This window comes from Balaenoptera borealis, assembly GCF_965194805.1.
Source record: "Balaenoptera borealis genome assembly, chromosome: 17".
NCBI classification, from domain to species: domain Eukaryota; kingdom Metazoa; phylum Chordata; class Mammalia; order Artiodactyla; family Balaenopteridae; genus Balaenoptera; species Balaenoptera borealis.
Window position 1 is genome coordinate 33,000,024 of NC_138876.1, and position 19,685 is coordinate 33,019,708.

General features: G+C 32.9%; 1 protein-coding gene across 15 annotated transcripts in view; it reads right to left on the bottom strand.

Moving 5' to 3' along the window:
• The window catches only part of RIMS2 (regulating synaptic membrane exocytosis 2), a 590,702-nt gene that overhangs the window by 463,609 nt on the left and 107,408 nt on the right, over positions 1 to 19,685 (bottom strand). For 4 of the 15 annotated variants that reach the window (XM_082364216.1, XM_082364217.1, XM_082364197.1 and 1 more), the window contains exons 2-3: positions 9,497 to 9,529; positions 9,006 to 9,092 (exon numbers count right to left, since the gene is read on the bottom strand). The exons of the other annotated variants lie outside the window; for them this stretch is intronic. In XM_082364216.1, the coding sequence (XP_082220342.1) occupies positions 9,006 to 9,092; positions 9,497 to 9,529 (120 nt within the window). The remainder of the gene's footprint in view (positions 1 to 9,005; positions 9,093 to 9,496; positions 9,530 to 19,685) is intronic. 15 annotated transcript variants of the gene reach the window in all.

A 19,685-nucleotide genomic window follows, 5' to 3' on the forward strand; every position in this document is an offset into this window, starting at 1 on the left:
TTAATTTCAATCTATTCTGTATAGAGACTCTATTTTCCCAGCACCATTAAATAGATCATCCTTTCTTCCACTGATTTGTGATAGCAATCTATCATATACTTAGTTCTCACATGTGCAAATGTCTATTTATGGACTCTGCATCCTATTTCATTGGGTTTTTTGTTTGTTCCACTCCAAAACAACATTGTCAGAACCAAACTCCAAATACAAAGAAAGGTCTAAACAATCTTAAATATATAAGCTTATATAATTAAGTTTATAAATATAAATATAAAGGTAAATACATAAGTTTCCAGTGATGTAAATCAGAGGTAAGCAAACTTTTCCTGCAAAGGGCCAGATAATAGATATTATAAGCCTTGTGGACCATAGGGTCTCTGTCACAGCTACTCAGTTTTGCCAAAGGGATGTGAGAGTAGCCATAGATAAACAAATAAATGAGCTTGACTGTGTTCCAATAAAAGTTTATTTACAAAAACAGGCAGCAGGCAGGATTTGACCCACAGGCCATATTTTGCAGATCCCTGATACAGATAAAAGAGTCAAAGATGTACTCACATTTAATTTAAAACTTTTATGACAAATAAATATTTAAAAGACATATACAATAATATATCAATTTAGAAATATTGCTTTTTCCACTTTCTTATTTCAAAAAGCTGTTGTATCCAAATTTTTCAAGTCTATTTTCTCCATCCTCACCAAAGCAACTCATTGAACTGTTTTCCAAAGTAAAATTTCTTCACTTCTGAGTTCTTTAAGAAAACAGAAATTTTTCAATCCGTTAGCTCCTAGTAATCCTGCTGTGCCTGGTAATTTTATGCCCAGCCACATAGGTTTTTGTTGCTGTTGTTGTTTTCCCATTCATCTTATAAGTGTGCTTTCATGATTTTCGTAACACTGACTTTCATCAGATGATGAGTTTGAAGTTGTGCTTTCTACAAGTTCATGGCATGAAGTTATAAAATGTGATCATTAAATGTAGTCACACACATTATAGAGTGCTTTTCAAACTGCAGAGTGCAACCCAATACAAGGACATAAAATCAATTTAGCAGGCCAAGACTCATGATTTTTAATGAAATAGAATAGCTCATAGCATTGGAAAGAGTGCAAGTAAGATTTCATATAAATCTTGTTTCTATTACACATATATATGTATATTTCTATGTAGGTATGTGTATACTGGGTTATAGTGCAAAATATATTTCTTTTTATGGATGGAAGTTTCTAAAAAATGTATGAAAGCCACTGCTTTACTAATCTGCTGACAGAACGGACTAATGTCCTTTTATTAAAAAAAAGAATAAACATATGTCATATAGATGGCCATCCCAGTCACACAGCAGGTCTCTCCTCTGAACTTCTGAATAGCTGCCTAAGTGACTATTACAACTCTACTGTTTTTCTAAAATACAAATCTGATCATATCATCCTGTTCCTCTGCCTGGAATGCCTTTTCTCCCTTTCTTGGCCAGATGCAGAGGCACCAAAACATCAAACAGTAGGGCATGCTCAAGAAATGGTATCTATAGCATTATCAAATAAATAAATGGGAAGCTAGAGACATAGACACCCTGACATAGTAACTAGATTTAACATCTGAAAATATTTTTAAATAGCTGAAGTACTTCACTTTCACAAATAACTATAAATTTTCCAAAGTATTACGAAAAAATAATGGCATCAGAATGTATACCACAGCACTATTCATAGCCAAAAACTGGAAACAACCACAAAGTACAGAAATAGTAAAACATAAATGAATTGTAGTATATTCAGATACTAGAGTACCATACAATCATGAGAATGTATGAAATACAACTATATGCAATCATATGAATGGATCTCACAAACACGTTAAGCAAAGTAATATAGATACAATATACCATATGATTCTATTTGTATGAAGTCTAAATATAAGTAGGCAAAAATAATATGTGGTGCTAGAAAAAATTCAAGATAAAAGCCACCCCCTGGGGTGGTAGACAGTCCTCCCTGGAAGGGAGCATAAGGAAGAGATCCTGGAGGGCTGGTAATGTTCTGCTTCTTGTTTTCAGTGATGATTTCCAGATATATTCACTTTCTGACAATTCAATGAGCTGTATATTTTCAAATTGTGCACTTTTCACTACATATGTTATGTTTTAATAAAAACTCTACTTGGCAATAAACACTTTGGTACTTTTATCAATTTTTCTAAATGCATTTTCTGAACAAGCAATCTATCATCATAATTTTTCTTTATTTATTGATCCCTTTTTTGAGCCAAAAGGAATTTAAGGTGGTTCTAAGATACATGACAAATGCAGTCAATTTTAGACCACTCAGGTTGAAGACTATCTATGTTGGACCTGGAAACATATTCATGTGCAGGAACTGCCTTCACTATTTCACAAGTCCATATCAACTGCTTTGACCAGTCAAGCACCAATAAGAAGTACGTAGCTTACAAGAAAACATTTTTGTCCATATCATCCTCAAGCTTCAGAAAAAATAGAAAAAAAACAAGTGGAATTTTTTAAAGTAAAATTAAATTAACAATATTCTCAATGACCCTTCAATTTCCATTGCCATTAGCCTTCAAAACAATAAAATCAACTTTTGGGGAGATCGATCAGCTTCCCCTTATAAGTTAATAATAGGCTGCCCAGGCATTTAGTATTTCACTTCTGACCCTAGAGTCAGCTCTATTGCAAGTTAACATGATTAAGCACAGCAAAGGAATCATGTGATACACTTAGTCTTATCATCAATGGGTACAAGCAGGATTTCCAAAACATCCTTCTAAGGAACACTCTATGACCTGAAACCTACAGATTTAGTCTTCTGGAAGAGATAGGACAGAAAAACTACCTCAGGGTTATGATGGAAAAGACTGTTAATAAGTCATGTTAACAATTAGCACTTCAACAAAAGCCTCAAAATGTTGATCTTTGGACTCATGTTTCACAACCAAAAAGACACAAACAATTTTGCATGGACTGTTGGAAATCTGCTCCATCAGGAGACCTTAAATAAAAGAATCTTAAGAATCCCCAGAAACAAATGGTCTTTGGAGAGAAAGAGCTAACCAACGACTCTTGGATCAAACAGATGACAAACCAAAGTAGACAGCTTCCATCCAAGAACAGAAGAATGATTTTCTGATATCTCGCTCCTCCCTTTAAAAATTATTTTGTTTACTCTTTATCTTATTTATTATTGTACTTTGTAATCTCTAATGTTCAACTAAGGGTTTCTCAGTATGCTTTCATATATTTTCACTGTTAACCCATTTTTAATCTCCTTTCACTGCCACCTAAGAGAATACCAAAAAATCTGCCTGTAATCCCACTGACAAAATTGAATTGGTATTCCTTGAAACACTACATACAGCAAATTTCCTTCCTTTGAGAGGATACTTCTGTATTTGAATTTTCTTCATATTATTAACCTCACCCTTCAGTATTGTAAAAATTAGATCTTGATCTCAAGTCATTACTTACAGCAGTTTCAGAAGAACCAACAGTACCAAGAATGGGGACTAATACTGGAGTTATCTTTGCTACTACAGCATTCTTTTGGCACATCTTTATCATTTGGCATCCTGAAATATCCATCTCATTGTAATAAATAAGAATCAAATGTAAACTAACTGTACTAGATGTTACTAGTGCTCACTATATAGAGTTGCCTCTCTTCATGAGGACATGGAGTTTCTAGACTTCCTTGCAGTTAGTTAAGTGCCTTGTGACAAATTTTGGGCAACGAGTTATGAGTAAAAGTGACCTATGTCACTTCCTGTCTTACACAATTAAGAATAAATGTGTGTAAGTCTTTCATCATATAAATTTCCCTATAAGTATTGCCTCAGCTTCATCTCCCAAATATTAGTATGCTGTATTTTCATTTATTTCTGTTCAAAATATATATGAAGTTCCTTTTTTTTTCCTTTGACCCATGGATTATATAATAGTTTCAAATATTTGGGGAGTTTTAAGATCTCTTTCTGTTATTAATAACTAATATAATTTTGGTCATAGCACATAGTTTTATGGTTGAATTCTTTTAAATTTATTGAGATGTTTTATGGCTCATAGAATATGTTCTATTTTGTAAAATTTCTGTGTGTACTTTAAAAGAATGAGTATTCTGCTATTGTTGAGTAGAAATGTTCTAAAAATTTCATTCCCTTCAGTTGGTTGATAGTATTGTTCAGGTCTTCTGTATACTTACTGATTTTTCTGTCTACTTGTTCTATCAATTATTGAGAGATAGATTTTGTAATCACTGACAATAATTAAAAATGTCTCTATTTCTTCAAAAAAAAAAAAAGAAAAGAAAAGAATAAATGTGAGTTTTCCATTCTCTCTCTCTTCCTCTGATGCAGCAATCCTGGTAGCTATGTGTTCTAATTGGCTTGCCAACAAGATGGAAGCAGCCTAGATCCCTAAACTGACACTTGGAAGAGAAGCATTCTATAATCCTATAAATAAGTCTTAGTCTTTTCATGGGCTAGTGCCCCTGGGCTGTGACTGTCACAAGTGCTTCTCAGTTTCTTTTCCTGTTTTGGAGAGACAGGAAGGTTAGGGGGACAATAATTGGGTATTTCTCTACTCTCATGTTGGTTAGGCTCTGGCAAAGTAGTTTCCTTTGAGAATGAAAATCTCTGGGAGTATGTCAAAATGGTTACTTTTCCCATCCCTCTGGTGAAAGTATGAGGAAATTTTTCACTGATCTTCACCTTGAGAACTTGGTAGAGTTCATGGAGGTAAAACTCACAAAACTGGGGTGGGGGATCCCCTAAAGGTGGATTTCCAAGAATTTTTAACTCTTAAGTTACTCCACACTCAGCCTTCAGTATTTCATCAATTTCCTACCAGCTCCGAGCTCCAGTGGTTTCTGCTCCCAGGAAGCTGTGATTCTCTTTATTCACCTCTTCTTTCAGTTGTCAGGGCATTGATTTGTCCTGTGTCCTCAATTTTCTGGGATCTAAGAAGAGTTGTTGATTTTCAGTTTGTTCAGTTTGTTCAGCATTTTTCTCGTTGTAAGGATGGGAGTGACAGCTTCCAAACTCTTTATATGTCAAAGAGGAAACCAGAAGTCTCCACAATATTGTTTTTAATTACTTATCAGCATGTTTTCCCTCTTGAATATGAAATATTTGAGAGCAGGAAGCATAGTACTTTTATCTCTGGATGCCTAGTACCGTGCACAGTGTGAGAATTTTCAGGGCTAAGTCTTGGACCTTCTTATCTGCTCTTCATCACATACTCTCTCTCTACGTCATCTTGTCTCCTCTTCTAGTTTTATGCATCATACTGACAACTCTGAAAGTTATATCTGCAGCTAATCCATATCTCTCCTTCAAAGCTGGTTAACTTATTAGCATATTAAACTTTAAAAATTTTAAACTTCAGTTTTAGTTTCTACTACTAACCTGTTCATCCTTTCCCCTTCTTGATCATAGTTAATGGTATCACCACCCAATGAGTTCTTCCAATCAGAAATCTGGCAGTCTTCTTTGGTTCTTTCATCTTCCTTACTAACTTCTTCTAAATCTACTCCACTAACAAATCATGTCATTTCAACCTCCAAATATATCCCCAATCCACTTCCCTCCATCTTCAGTATCATCAACCTGGTCCAAGTCATCATAATCTCTAGCCAAGTCCTTCACAAAAGCCTCCTCATTACTCTCTCGACCTCCATCCTCACTCACTCTACTCATAGAACAGCCAGATTGATTTTTATATATAAATTAAATTATGTGACTCCCATGTTTAAAACTTTTCAGTATCTTCCCTTTATACTGACATTCACATCCAAACTCCTCACTCTCTAGAGAAACAGTGCCCTGTCTAGGTCCTACCTCCAGAACCTCACTTCCTGTCGCACTCCCTCTTGTCCACTATATTACAACCACACTAGTCTTCTTTGTGTCTCTCAAACCCTTTGCTACCTAAAAACTTTCACCTATGATTTCCCTATGCTTAAAACACTCTTCCCCTTAGCATCTTTTTCCTATTAAAATACCTCATTATCAAAGAGGATTACTATATTAGTGGCCATCTCATTCCAATATTTCAAATTTTAGATTTTCCTATTATTTCAAAAGTACATTTATTATTTAACATGTCACAACATGAATAAAACTGTTATTACATGAAAATTCAAAATCAGACTAATCTAATTGATTAGTTTAATTAATCTGTATTAAAAAACTTACCTTTGATGTTATGCTACATATTGGCAACACCAAGTTAAAATAACAGTTGCATTAAATAGCATTTATCATTTTTTCCTAGTATGCCCATTTTAATTATCCAAAGACTCGTTTACACCTTAATATAACCTATATTATATTATCTTCACAGACAATTTTCCCTCATTTTAATATTAATGTGAAAAAATAGTGAAAGAAAGAAAAGAATTTAAAATTATTTAATTTGTATATTAAGCAATTTCTGCAAAGATTGAATGAACTGACAATTGAAAATCTGCTCAATCCATTTTCTATGCCTCAGTACTTATGGAAAGTCAAAATTGGACACATTGTTCTACTTATACCTATATTTTCACATGAATTACCACATCAAAATTACATTACATTCAAAGTTCAAAATTACATTCCTGTTACATTAAAAAAAAACTATGAAATAAACAAATTCCAAAAATACAGACCTCAAAGAACCTACATTATTAAAGCTTTGAAAATCACAACATGGGATTTACAGAAATTCATTAAAATGAAATTACTGTTCAGGAAATATTAGATTTTTAAATACTATCTGATAGAATATTTACTTAGCTATTCTACTGTGAAAACGTTCATACAGAATATGAAAAGCATAAGTCCTACTTTTTAACATTTATAAATTAAAATGAATACCTAGAATTCAACTCTCCAAGATAATTTAATAGGTGAGTGAATAGAAAGTAAGCAGATAGGATGTTATCTTTCTCAAATGGTAGTCAAAGAAAGAAACAAATGAGGTGATTCAGAAATAAGAAGTCCTAGACTCTGATCAAAGAGAAGATTAATTAAAGGAGAAGATTCAGAAGTACCCCGATATGTGGATCAGAAAGATAAAAGGAAAGCTCCTAGAAAATTATATATATCAGAAATCTTCAGCACAATAAGATTGTAAGATGAAGAAAGTAGCTATTAAGAGAACTTATTAGTGCTGATTTTTTTAATTGTATAAATCACAGAACAAGAAGAATGAATTAGTTGTCCACGAAACATTAATGGAAATAATAGTTATTAATATGGAATTAATTTTTAAAATATCAGAAAGTACTAGTCTTTTCTCCTACAATCTTCCTAGCCAAAAGTCAAAGCAAACTGTATTATATTTATTATTGAAATAAAGCTATTTCTTTTCAAATTTGCCTTGATCTTTGTTTATCCCAAACAAATGTCATTGTTTCAATAATTAGCAATCACTTTTTAAAGTTACTAACAAAACATCTATTTTATTTAATGTCCACTGTAATCTACTAAATAACATAACAATCTTGATTATGTTCTAAAACATGCAAACAAGATACATAACTGACATCATTTAAAATTGAGACAAAGTTGCATCTAATTATATTTTGCTATTGATTTTACTACCTTATTATGTTTCAGTGCCTTAGAGAAAAATCAGCAAAACAATGACATTGTGTGCAATTTTAATACAATTTTTGCTGATTAGAGAAAGATTACTGAATTTATTTCTATTCCTTGGGACACAGTATTCTTACATCATAAAAGGGTAAAACATGTAAAATCAGTTGTGAAGACGCATTTATTGAGTTCCTACCATGGATCAGTCACTCTGCTAGATGGCAAGGATAGAATGTAGACAAGACAAATACGGGTCTTGACTTCAACTGGCTTAAATACAGCAACAATTCCAACCGTAGAACTACATTATCAGCTATTAGGAGAAGCATATCACAATACAGTTTTACCTCAGTTGAAAATGAAACACTGACCAAATTTAAAACAAAATGCATACAAGGTAACATAAAATGGATGAGGGATTACCCTCAATAATAACAAAACAAAAAGACACTATCTTCTAGTTTTCATTAAAGGCAAAATGTGAATGTTTTTCTGAATGTTTCATCTTAAGGCTCCTGGTAGTTATTCTTGTTCTCTCCTAGAGCTCATGTCACTTTTCAATCTACCCATTCCTACAACCAAACCATCTTCTCCATAGACATAATTCCTACTTTTATGAAGTGCAGAGGCGGACTGGTAAGAGCATTTCTGAATAAGATGGCAGTTATCATGGGGAGTGTGGAATTTAAATCTATGCAATCTTTCTCACATTCTCAAAGAAACTTCCACTTTACAACATAAATAATATTTCTTGCACAAAGTTAAAAAGATACAAGTATGAACAACTTCTTAAAGAGTGTATTTTAATCTACTAATAACTGAAATAAATGGAATTGACATTTTTTAATGTTTCAGACCAATGTGATAATAAATTGCTGGATTTCCCAAATTATGTTTCATAACCTAATAAAATGTTCAGTGAAAACAGGATTCAATAGTCACATAAATTTAGTTAATATTGTATGTTCTAATACTTTGGAGCATATTTAGATACTCAGAAGTATAACAATAAAGAAATCTTCTTAACCTTTTTTAAAAGAACCCTTCCAAAACTACTTGAATTGGGGGGTAAATACCTCTTAATGTCTTCTGGAATTATTTTTGAAAGAAATATGCTTTGGAATATACTGCATTATTGGAGAAAGATATTTTACTGGATAAATACAGTTTATATAATTTATACTAAAGTTGGGGGGAGAATTATCTCTTCGTTCTTACTACCCTATAAATTATCCTTGTTTTCTTTTAATATTTCCATGGGATATGAAGTATCAAAGGTGAAAATATCAAACTCATAACCTAACAATTTTCATTTCTGGGGAATGTTATTCCAAGGGCAGTATACATACTCTTCAGTATGTTATGCTATTAGAGAAAATATTTAGTCTGTACAGATCAGCTTACTTACGTCTGGGGCTCCTTTTCATTTTGTTGTTTTTGCTGGGGCTGGAGAACGTTATTTACCAGTTCAGTGATCCCACTAAAGGGAAACCACCTGTTTAAATAAGCAAATAATGTGACTGAATAACCAAATGAATAAAACAATTGTAGGTCAAATGTTTTCTTATCCATACTAATAAAAATACACAGGCACAAAAGCTACAGCCAATGGAAATATGAGCTCCAATTATCATCCAGGCAGTCAGAATATAGGGAAATTAAGTTTGAATACTTAACCAGTCCACAAGCAGGCAGCAAAAAACTACATCTAGTCAGTATGTAGATGAAGTAAGAAGCTGCAGGCAGCTCTCTTACAAGCCAGAGAGTCAAAAAGCAGAAGACACACTAGCTGCAGCCTATCCAGTATTAGTGTAAGCTAATACCATCCAAGGTGCAGAAAGCAGAATGTGGCAAAGGTACAGAAGTCAAGCCTACTGAACTCTTAATACATTTACTTACTGTGTCAGTTGTGGTTTGTGCTCTTCTTTGACCCTAAAAAGATAAGTTTGCACAACTGAGTGCACTGTACTAGGAACAAATTTCTATCTACAGATCTGTGGTCATATAGAAATGAAAAATGAGGTTTGTTACATAGAAAAGCTGAATGTTTTGCTATAAATTGGAATTATACATTAGAATTAATTTGACACAAAAAGGAAAAGTTGTATTATTTGTTCTTAATAGAGGGCTGATATTAAAATTCTACTCCTGTCCTAATGATTCCATGATTTGGTCCTCAAGTTTTCTGCATATTTGTATTAATATTGATATTGAAGCATTTAAAATAATTATTTTAAAGTATTATATTAAACACAGTTACATTTGGCCTACAGACGATAAACAGATTTCCTCTTTATTTTTAAAATTTCTTCCTGAATATAAATTGAAGTAAAGGCATAAATATTTTAAATAAAATGTAGGGTTCTATAAATGTATTTTAAAAGCCTTACAAATGGATTCATTTACTTCACAAAGGAGCAGATAAAGGAATTGGGGGATTATGCATCTAATACCTAAAAATGGCTACTAAAATAATTATGTATATTAAATTTAAAATATTTGTAAGCTAAAGTAAATTATTCATATAACTATAACAGACTAAAAATGCATTTAACCTATAATCAACTCGGTGCTTCACTGAAATAGCACTGGATATCTAAAAGGTAGAGAAAGATAAAACACAAGGATAGTGGTGCCTCTGAAATGTGGCTTCCCACATTTTGCCTGGGACTGGTCCTGAGAGATAAACCTATGACTCAGTGATCAGTTGATTAGCTTTTACTTTCCCAAAGAAAGACTAAGAATTGGTTAACTAAAATGGGTCACCAAAATCTAGGACTTTCATTACGAAATTATATTAACATTGTAAATTAAATTCTCTTTAGATTAAATTGATTTTTTCAGTGTTTTCTTATTTTAAATGATATAAGCAATAAGTGAAAAGGTATACCCTTATACATTTTTGTGGCCCAATGAATATAATTGGTATTTATATTTCTCTATATTAACTAAAAAATATCCCATGTTCTCTGCATAAACTTCAAAAAGTACAATAGTTTTGACCTAGAGCTAAAGCTACATCATTTAGTATTTAAATAGAGATATAATGGATTAATAATATAAGATTATATTTAGCACCAAATATAGAAACACACAAATACAAGCAAACTATAGTGACAATGGATTCTACCTAGAAAACTTATCATGGTATTTCTTTGAGAATAAGATACAAAAATCTCTTAACGTTTTAGAACAAAACAGTACCCATATAGATAATGACAAAGAAAAATTACCATACCAGCTCATCAAAATGGAGAACAATTCAAGAGTGTCCTTCACCAAATAATATGCATGATAAGCAAAAATATTTAAATGAATATATAAAAGAGGAGAAGATATTTGTTAAAGAAGTCCTGGGTGATTCTCTACAAGGAATCATATTTGCTTTTAATTAGTGACAAAAGTTTTTACCATAAACAAATTTATATTAATCATAAATCAGTTTCTAATTTCAAAATCTGTACTTGAAAATATTAATAGACATAAAAATTTAAATTACCAATTCAGAAATTATTTCTGGGCTTTGTAAAATATCTATATGTGAAATATACAAACATTTACATCAGCTTCCCAAATAAAATATGTGTCATAAATATGGCGGTAAAAATATTTATCTTGTCTTTAAATCAAGAGTATAAAAATTTTCTTCTTTTGTCCAATATGTTAGATAAAAATCAAACCTCAAAGTATCAGACCATAATTAAAATTCATGTTGAGATAATAATTTAAGAACTTGTAATATTAAAAAGTAATTATATATTTCTTTGACAATACATTAACATTATTGACAATGAACTCCTACATTCCTGCATTCCAGAAAGTGTATGAGGGGCTTCCAGTTTCCAATAAGATACATAAAAAGCTTTGAAATCATCACTCCCACCCTTACAAGAGAAAAAGCTGAACAAACCGAAAATCAATAGCTCTTCTTAGAGTCATCAAAGAATTTAGGTCATAGAGCAGGCAAACTGTTGCCATGAAAACTAGAGAAACAAACAAGTGGATCCAGACTATCACAGTTTACCAAGAGTACAAGCCCAGGAGCAGAAGCCCACACCTGGGACCAGTGTCTGTTGGAACACTTTTAACTATAATTGGCCAATTGCTGGAGACTCACTGTGGACTAGATTGAGAGTTTAAACTTCCAAGGAGTCCCAGTTTGGGGCATACCACCACACTTTCATAAATTTTATCTCCAAAAGCCATAGCAGTTGCTCACTGTGAAGATCAGAGAAAAATTTCCTCCTGAAGGGAAAGAAACCATTTTGAAATACTCCCAGAGCTCTCTGCTCTCTTTAACAATCCTAAACTCAAGGGAAAATATTTTACCAGAGCCTAACCAACTGGCATTTTACCAAAACCAAACAAGCCTGTGGAAGATAATTACCTATTATATCGCCCTCTAGCCTTTTATGTGGGAGAAGGACAATACCAAACTACAGCTCCCTCCAGCCTTCAACATGGGGGAAGGCAAATACCTAACTCAGGCACACTAGAAGAATAAGACCTAATTATAGGACTGTTGAACGCTTGTCCTGTAGCAACACCTTACCACCAAATCATTAGAGTTCTTGAATAATAACAGGATTACAACTATAAGAACTGCAAGCTTTAAACACTATTTAGTAAGAAGTCTCTAGGGAAACACAAAACAGAAAGGAAGACAAAAATAAAGACAATAGAAGAGAGGATTCTGGAAGATGACAAAGTAGAAAGCAACAGAAATCTGCCCCCCCAACCTAGACAATCTGTCTGACATAACTAATTTGGAAATCTGGAGTCTACTGAAGGCTTTCAACTTCAGAAGAAGGCTTGGACTGTACCTTGCTGTTAATTTCAGTCAATTTGAGCTCTTAGCATAGTAGCAGCTACCCATCCCCTACCACCCTGCTTCATGGAAGGTAGCTGTTTACCTGTTCTCAGAGTAATCTATACACAGTTTGCAGGAGCAAGAGTGGGTAAAAAGGCCACTGTCCTCCAAATATCGGATTTGTGCTCTGATCCCTGATTACCACTTCTCATCTCAGAGGTTCATACAAAGAGGTAAGTGGCCATTGTTGTTGCAATCCCCCCATTGTTGCAAGTCCCTCCCCCTTTGGCTAAGGTGACTTTCAGGATATTTTTAAAGAGCCTGGGCATTTTCCCCCCCTACCTTTGTTTTTCTATTTTTCTCCTTTTGGAAGCCAGACATTAAAGACTGAAACATTCAAAAGCAACTGCGTATGAGAAAACAAAAAGTCACCACATTTGCCCAGGGAAAGGAACAGATTCAGAAAAGACCTGAGAAGACCTTAAGTTTATAACACAGCCTGATCCTCAGCACAGAGACAGCCTACAACAAAAAAGAATAAAATAAAATAAAAACAATAACAGAAAATAATAAAACTTAGTGAAGGGTGAGAATCTGATTTCCAGAGTTACCACATATTTAGATTCAAATGTCCAGTTTCCAACAAAAAAGTCATGAGGTATACTGAGAGAAAGTATGGGCCACTCAAAGGAAAAAAGGAACAACAAAAACTGTCCCTGAAAAACACCTGGCATATCTATTAGACAAAGACTTTAAAACAACATTGGTGGGGTTGGGGGGAGGAATTGGGAGATTGGAATTGACACATATACACTATTGATACTATATATAAAATAGGTAACTAATGAGAACATACTGTATAGCACAAGGAACTCTACTTAATGCACTATGGTGACCTAAATGGGAAGGAAATCCAAAAAAGAGGGGATATATGTATACGTATAGCTGATTCATTTTGCTGTACAGTGGAAACTAACATAACATTGTAAAGCAACTATACTCCAATAAAAATTAATTTTTAAAAATTTTAAAAATTTAAAATAAAAAATAAAACGATCATCTTCAAAATGCTCAAAGAACTGACGATGTAGAGAAAGTCAAGAAAACAATGTGTGAACAAAATGGAAATACCAATAAAGAGACAGAAAACCTAAAAAGAACCCAAAAAGGAGTCTGGACTGAAAACTGTTGGGACTGAGAGCAGGCTACCCCAAGACATGCCACAATGGCATATAGATTATTTTGAATTAAAGTTACTTGAGAATCAGTCAGAGAGAAAAAAAAAAAAAACCAATACTTAAAAGAAAACAACACTCTGATCCTTCTCTTTCCCCCTGAAAGCAAGAAAGAAATCTCCAGTGTGAAAGTATTCCCCCATACCCAAAGTATAGAAAGCATCCTTATCAACAGAATTAAGAAATTCAAGGCTAAGAAAGCTGTATACAAAAATCTGTGTGACTTCTTCATTAGTCTGTTACCACAAGTACAAGCCCCTTTGTTAAATCTTCACAAATGATTGTTTCTTTGTCTAAAATTAATTTTTTTTTATAAACAGCCTGCCTTGGTCACTTCAGGGGTTCCATTTCTATAAGACCTCTGTGCATACAAATTAAATTTTTTTTTTCTGTTAATCTGCCTTGTGTCAATTATTAGACCAGAAAAATCTCCCCCTTCCAAAAAAAGTACAAAAACAGACATGAAAAATTCACTAGAAGGATGCAGAGGCAGATTTGAGGAGGGAAAAGAAATAATCAGTGAACTTGAAGATGAAACAATGAAAAGTACTGAATCTGAAGAACAGAAAGAAAACAGATTGAAGAAAAGACAGTCTAAGGGACTTGTGGGACACCACTAAGCAGACATAGGTTTGATGTGGGAATTCCAGAGGAGGAGAAAGAATATTTGAAGAAATAATGGCTGAAATTTTCCCAAATTTGATGAAATACATTAATATAAACATTAAAGACAATGAACAAATTCCACAAAAGATGAAATCAAGGAGACCCACACCAAGACACAATAAGCCAACTAAGTCAAACAAACATATAGAATACAATACCCAACAAGAACAGGAAACACATTCTTTTCAAGTGGAAATGGGACATCTTCCAGGAGAGACCATATGTCAGGCCACTAATTAAGTCTCAGTAGACTTTAAAATGTAGAGATCACATAAAATACTGGGGTGGCCAAAAAGTTCATTCGTGTGTTTCCATATGACGTTATGGAAAAACTTGAACGAAATTTTTGGCCAACCCAATATCTTCTTCAAATACAACAGGATAAAGTGAGAAATTGAAAACAGAAGGAAAACTAGAGAAATTACAAATTTGTAGAAATTAAAAAACATACACTTTAAAAACATTGGGTAAAAGAAAATACAAGGACAATTAGAAGATACTCAGAGATAAATCAAAACAAAACAAAACAAAAAATGTACCAAAATTTATGGGATGTGGTTAAGTAGTGCAAAGTAAGAAATTTATAGCTATAAACAATTATTGGCTGGACCAAAAAGTTCATCTGGGGTTTTCCATAAGGTGATACAAAAAAAACCTGAACAAGCTTTTTGGCCAATCCATACATTAAAAAACAAGAAAGACCTCAAAACAAGAGCCTAATTTTGCACTTATGAAACTAGAAAAAGAAACACAAATTAACCCAAAGCCACCAGAAGGAAGGAAATAATAAAAGTTACAGCAGAGGTAAATGAAATAGAAAAAAATACAATAGAGAAACTCAATGAAACTAAAAGTTAGTTCTTTGAAAAGATTAACAAAACGAAAAATTTTGTTAGATGGCCTACGAAAAAAAGAGAAAAGAACCAAATTACTAAAACCATAAATGGAAGTGATAACACTACTACTGTTCTACAGAAATAGAAAGGAATATGAGTACTATAACAACTTTATGCCAACAAATTGGACAGCCTAGATGAAATGAACAAATTCCTACAAACACAAAACATACCAAGAAATCACAAAGAAATAGAAAATCTGAATAGGCCTCTAACTAGTAAAAAGATTGAATCATTAATCAAAAATCTCGACAAAGAAAAGCTCTAGACCTGATGCCTTCACTGGTGAATTCTACCAAACACTTAAAAATGAACTAATACCAATCGTTCTCTAACTTTCCCAACAATTCAAGAAGAAGGAACACTTCCTAACACATTGTTTGAGATCACCAATACCATAATAACAAAGCCACACAAAGATGCTACATGAAAAGAAAACCACAGATCAATATCTAAATACTATGCAAAGCAATCTATAGATTCAATGCAATCCTTATCAAAATCCCAATGATGTTTTTGCCAAAATACAAAAAGTCATCCTTAATTCATATGGAATCTCAAGGGAGCCCAAATAGCCAAAATAATCTTGAAAAGTAAGAACAAAGCTACAGGAATCACACTTCCTGATTCCAAAACTTACAACAAAGGTACAGTAATCAGTGTGGTACTGGCATTAAGACAGACATAGACCAACAGAATACAATAGAGAGCCCAGAAATAAATGCCTTATATACATAAAATCAACTGGATTTTGACAAGTGTGCCAAGACCATTCCATGAGGAAAGGACAGGCTTTTCAACAATGGTGCTGGAAAATTTGGTTATCCACATGAAAAAGAGTGAAGTTAGATCCTTGCTTAATATCATATGCAAATATTAACTCAAAGTCAATCAAAGACCTAAATTTAATACTTAAAACTGTAAAATTCTTAGAAGAAATCAGGGACTGTGATATCTCCAGCTTTGTTCTTCTTTCTCAACACTGTTTTGACTATTTGGAGTTTTTGATGTTTCCATACAAATATTAGAATTATTTGTTCTAGTTCTGTGAAAAATGTCACTGGTATTTTGATGAGTACTGCACTGAATCTGTAGATTGCCTTGAGTAGTATGGTCATTTTAACAATATTCTTCCAATTCATGAGCAGGTATGTCTTTCCATTTGTTTGTGTCATCTTCAATTTTTTTCATCAGTGTCATAGTTTTCTTAGTACGGGTCTTTTATGTCCTTGGTTAGACTTATTCCTAGCTATTTTATTCATTTTGATACAATTGTAAATGGGATTGTTTTCTTAATTTCTCTTTCCAATAGTTCTTTGTTAGTGTATAGAAACGTGACAGATTTCTATATATAATTTTGTATACTGCAACTTTACTGAATTCAATGATGAGTTCTAATAGCTTTCTGGTGACATCTTTAGGATTTTCTATATACAGTATCATGTCATTTGCAAACAGTGATAGTTTTACTTCTTCCTTTCCAACCTGGATTTTCTTTTATTTCTTTTTCTCGTCTGATTGCGGTGACTAGGACTTCCAATACTATGTTGAATAAAGTGGTGAGAGTAGGTGTCCTTGTCTTGTTCTTGATCTTAGAGGAAAATGATTTCAGCTTTTCATCACTGAGTATGATGTGTTAGCTGTGGGTTTGTCATATATGGCAGTTATTATCTTGCAGTATCTTCCCTCTATACCCACATTGTTGAGAGTTTTTATCATAAATGGATGCTGAATTTTGTTGAAAGCTTTTTCTGCATCTAGTAAAATTATCATATGATTTTTATTCTTCAATTTGTTAACGTGGTGTATCACATTGATTTATGTGATCACACGGATTCACAGATAATTGAGCCATCCTTGTATCAGTGGGATAATTCCCACTTGGTCATGGTGTATGACAGATTTACAACATGAAAGCATTCTTGAGATGGTTGGTAGTAATACATTAATGCATAAATACATTATGAATGTATTTAGTGAAACTGAACTATACACTTAAAAGTGGTTAAGATGGAATATTTTATGTTTCTATATCTTACCACGAAAAAAAAGTTGGAAAAAATTTAAGGACAATAGAGGAAATTTTTAGCCTCTGACACCACAGCTACACCAATCAGTAAACACTGCCAGATAAATATAAAATCTGCCACACTAAAGGACTATCTACTGGCCTATCTACCTACATTCCTTTTACCCAATAAACCTTGTCTAGCTTTCAACAAAAAATACAAGGCATTCTAAAGGCAAGAATAAACAGTCTGAAGAGACAAAGCACACATCAGAAACAGACTCAGATAAGGCAGAGAACTGGAATTGGGCAAAATAAATACAGTTAATATGTTAAAGGTGCTAATGGAAAAAGCGTACAACATGCAAGAACAGATGGGTACTGTGAGCAGAGAAATAAATTGTTTAAGAAAGAATGAAAAGGAAGCTCTAGAGATAAGTAACACTGTAACAAAAATGAAGAATGCCCGTGATGGACTCATCAGTAGACTACACTCAGCTGAGAAAGAATAAATGAACTTGAAGATATGTCAATAAAAACTTCTAAAACTGAAAGGCAAAGAGAGAAAAGAAAAAGATGGAACAGAATGTCCAAGAACTGTGGGATAATTACAAAAAGGTATAATATACATGCAATGGAAATGCTGGAAGGAGAAGAAAGAAAGGAACAGAAGAAACTTTTAGTAATAACGACTGAGAACTTTCCAAAATTAATGACAGACTCCAAGCCACAGATCTAGGAAGCATGAGGAACACCAAGCAGAATTAATATAAAAAAAATTTTTTACACCTAGGAAAATCCTATTCAAACTGCAGAAAACCAAAGGCAAAGAGGAAATTCTGAAAGAAGCCAGAAAGAAGACAAACACCTTACCTACAGAGAAACAAACATAAGAATTACTTTGGACTTCTCTTCAGAAACCATGCAAGCAAAAAGAAAGTGGAATAAAATATCTGAATTGTTGAAAGAAAAAAACCCCACCAACCTAGAATTCTGTGTCCAGTGAAATTATTCACTTCAAAAGTGAAGGAGAAATATACCTACTCAGACAAAGAAAAATTGAGGGAATTTGTCATCAATAGACCTGCCTTGCAAAGAGGGTAAAAAAGGGAGAAGAAAATGATATAAGTTGGAAACATCTATATAAAAAATAGGAAGAGCATTAGTGAAGGAATAAATGAGGGCAAAATAAAATCTTTTCTTTTTCTTATTTTTAATTGATCTAAGTTTGTTCAAAATAATAGTAGTAACATTGTATTTGATGATTATAGCTTAGGGATAAGTGAATGAATGATACCAACTTTCAAGGTACAAGAGGGGAAAATTAGGAATACTCTTTTATAAAGTACTTATACTACCCCTGAGGTGGTATAGTGTTATCTGAAAGTAGGCTTGGATTAGTTGTAAATTATTGAATCAGTTGCAAACTCTTCAGCAACCACTAAAAAACATTATTTTTAAAAAGGGAAGTATAATTCATATGCAAAGTGAGGAGAGAAAGTGGAATCAAATCATATAAAATGCTGAACTCTAAAGTAAATAAAGAACAAAGGCAATGATTGGAACAGTTACAAATATGATAGCTATTAATCCAATTATATCAATCATCATTTTAAATGTGAATGATCTAAATTCACCAATTAAAAGGTAGAAACTGTCAAAGTACACAAAAAAATAAAGAGAGAGAGAGCACCAACAATGTGTTTTCTACAAGAAACCACTTTAAATAGAAAGACACAGTAAAGTCAAGAAGAAAGATATACCATGCTAACACTAATAAAAAGAAAGCTGGAGAATCTACATTAATTTCAGACAATGACCTTCAGAGCAAGGAAAATAATCAAACATAAAGAGGGGCACTCCATAATGATAAAGGGGTGAATTTCCCAAGGACACATAATAATCCTTAATTTGCAGAGCCTAACAATAGAATATCAAAATACAAGAGGAAAAAAATGTCAAAATACAAGAGGCACAAGAAATATACAAATCCTTTATTACAGTTAAAGACATCACACTTCTATCAGTAACTGACAGATCCAGTAGACAGAAAATCAGCAAGGATATAGCTGAACTGAATAGCATCATCAATAAAACAGATCTAACTGACATTCTATAATACTTCATCCAATAATACACATTATTCTCAAACTCATATGGAATATTCACCAACACAGACCACATTCTAAGCCATAATACACTCTTCAACAAACTTAAAAGAATACAAATTATACAAAGTATGCTTTGAGTTCACAGTCAAATTAAACTAGAAATCAGTTACGGAACAGTAGTAGGAAATCCAAAAATACCTGGAGATTAAACAATACATTTCTAAATAACACAAGGGTCAAAGAATTCTCAAAAGAAATTTGAAATATTATGAATATATTTCAGCTGAAGTGAAAATAAAAATGTATCAAAATTTGCAAGATGCAGCTAAATATGTGCTTAGATGGAAATTTCTAGCATTGGA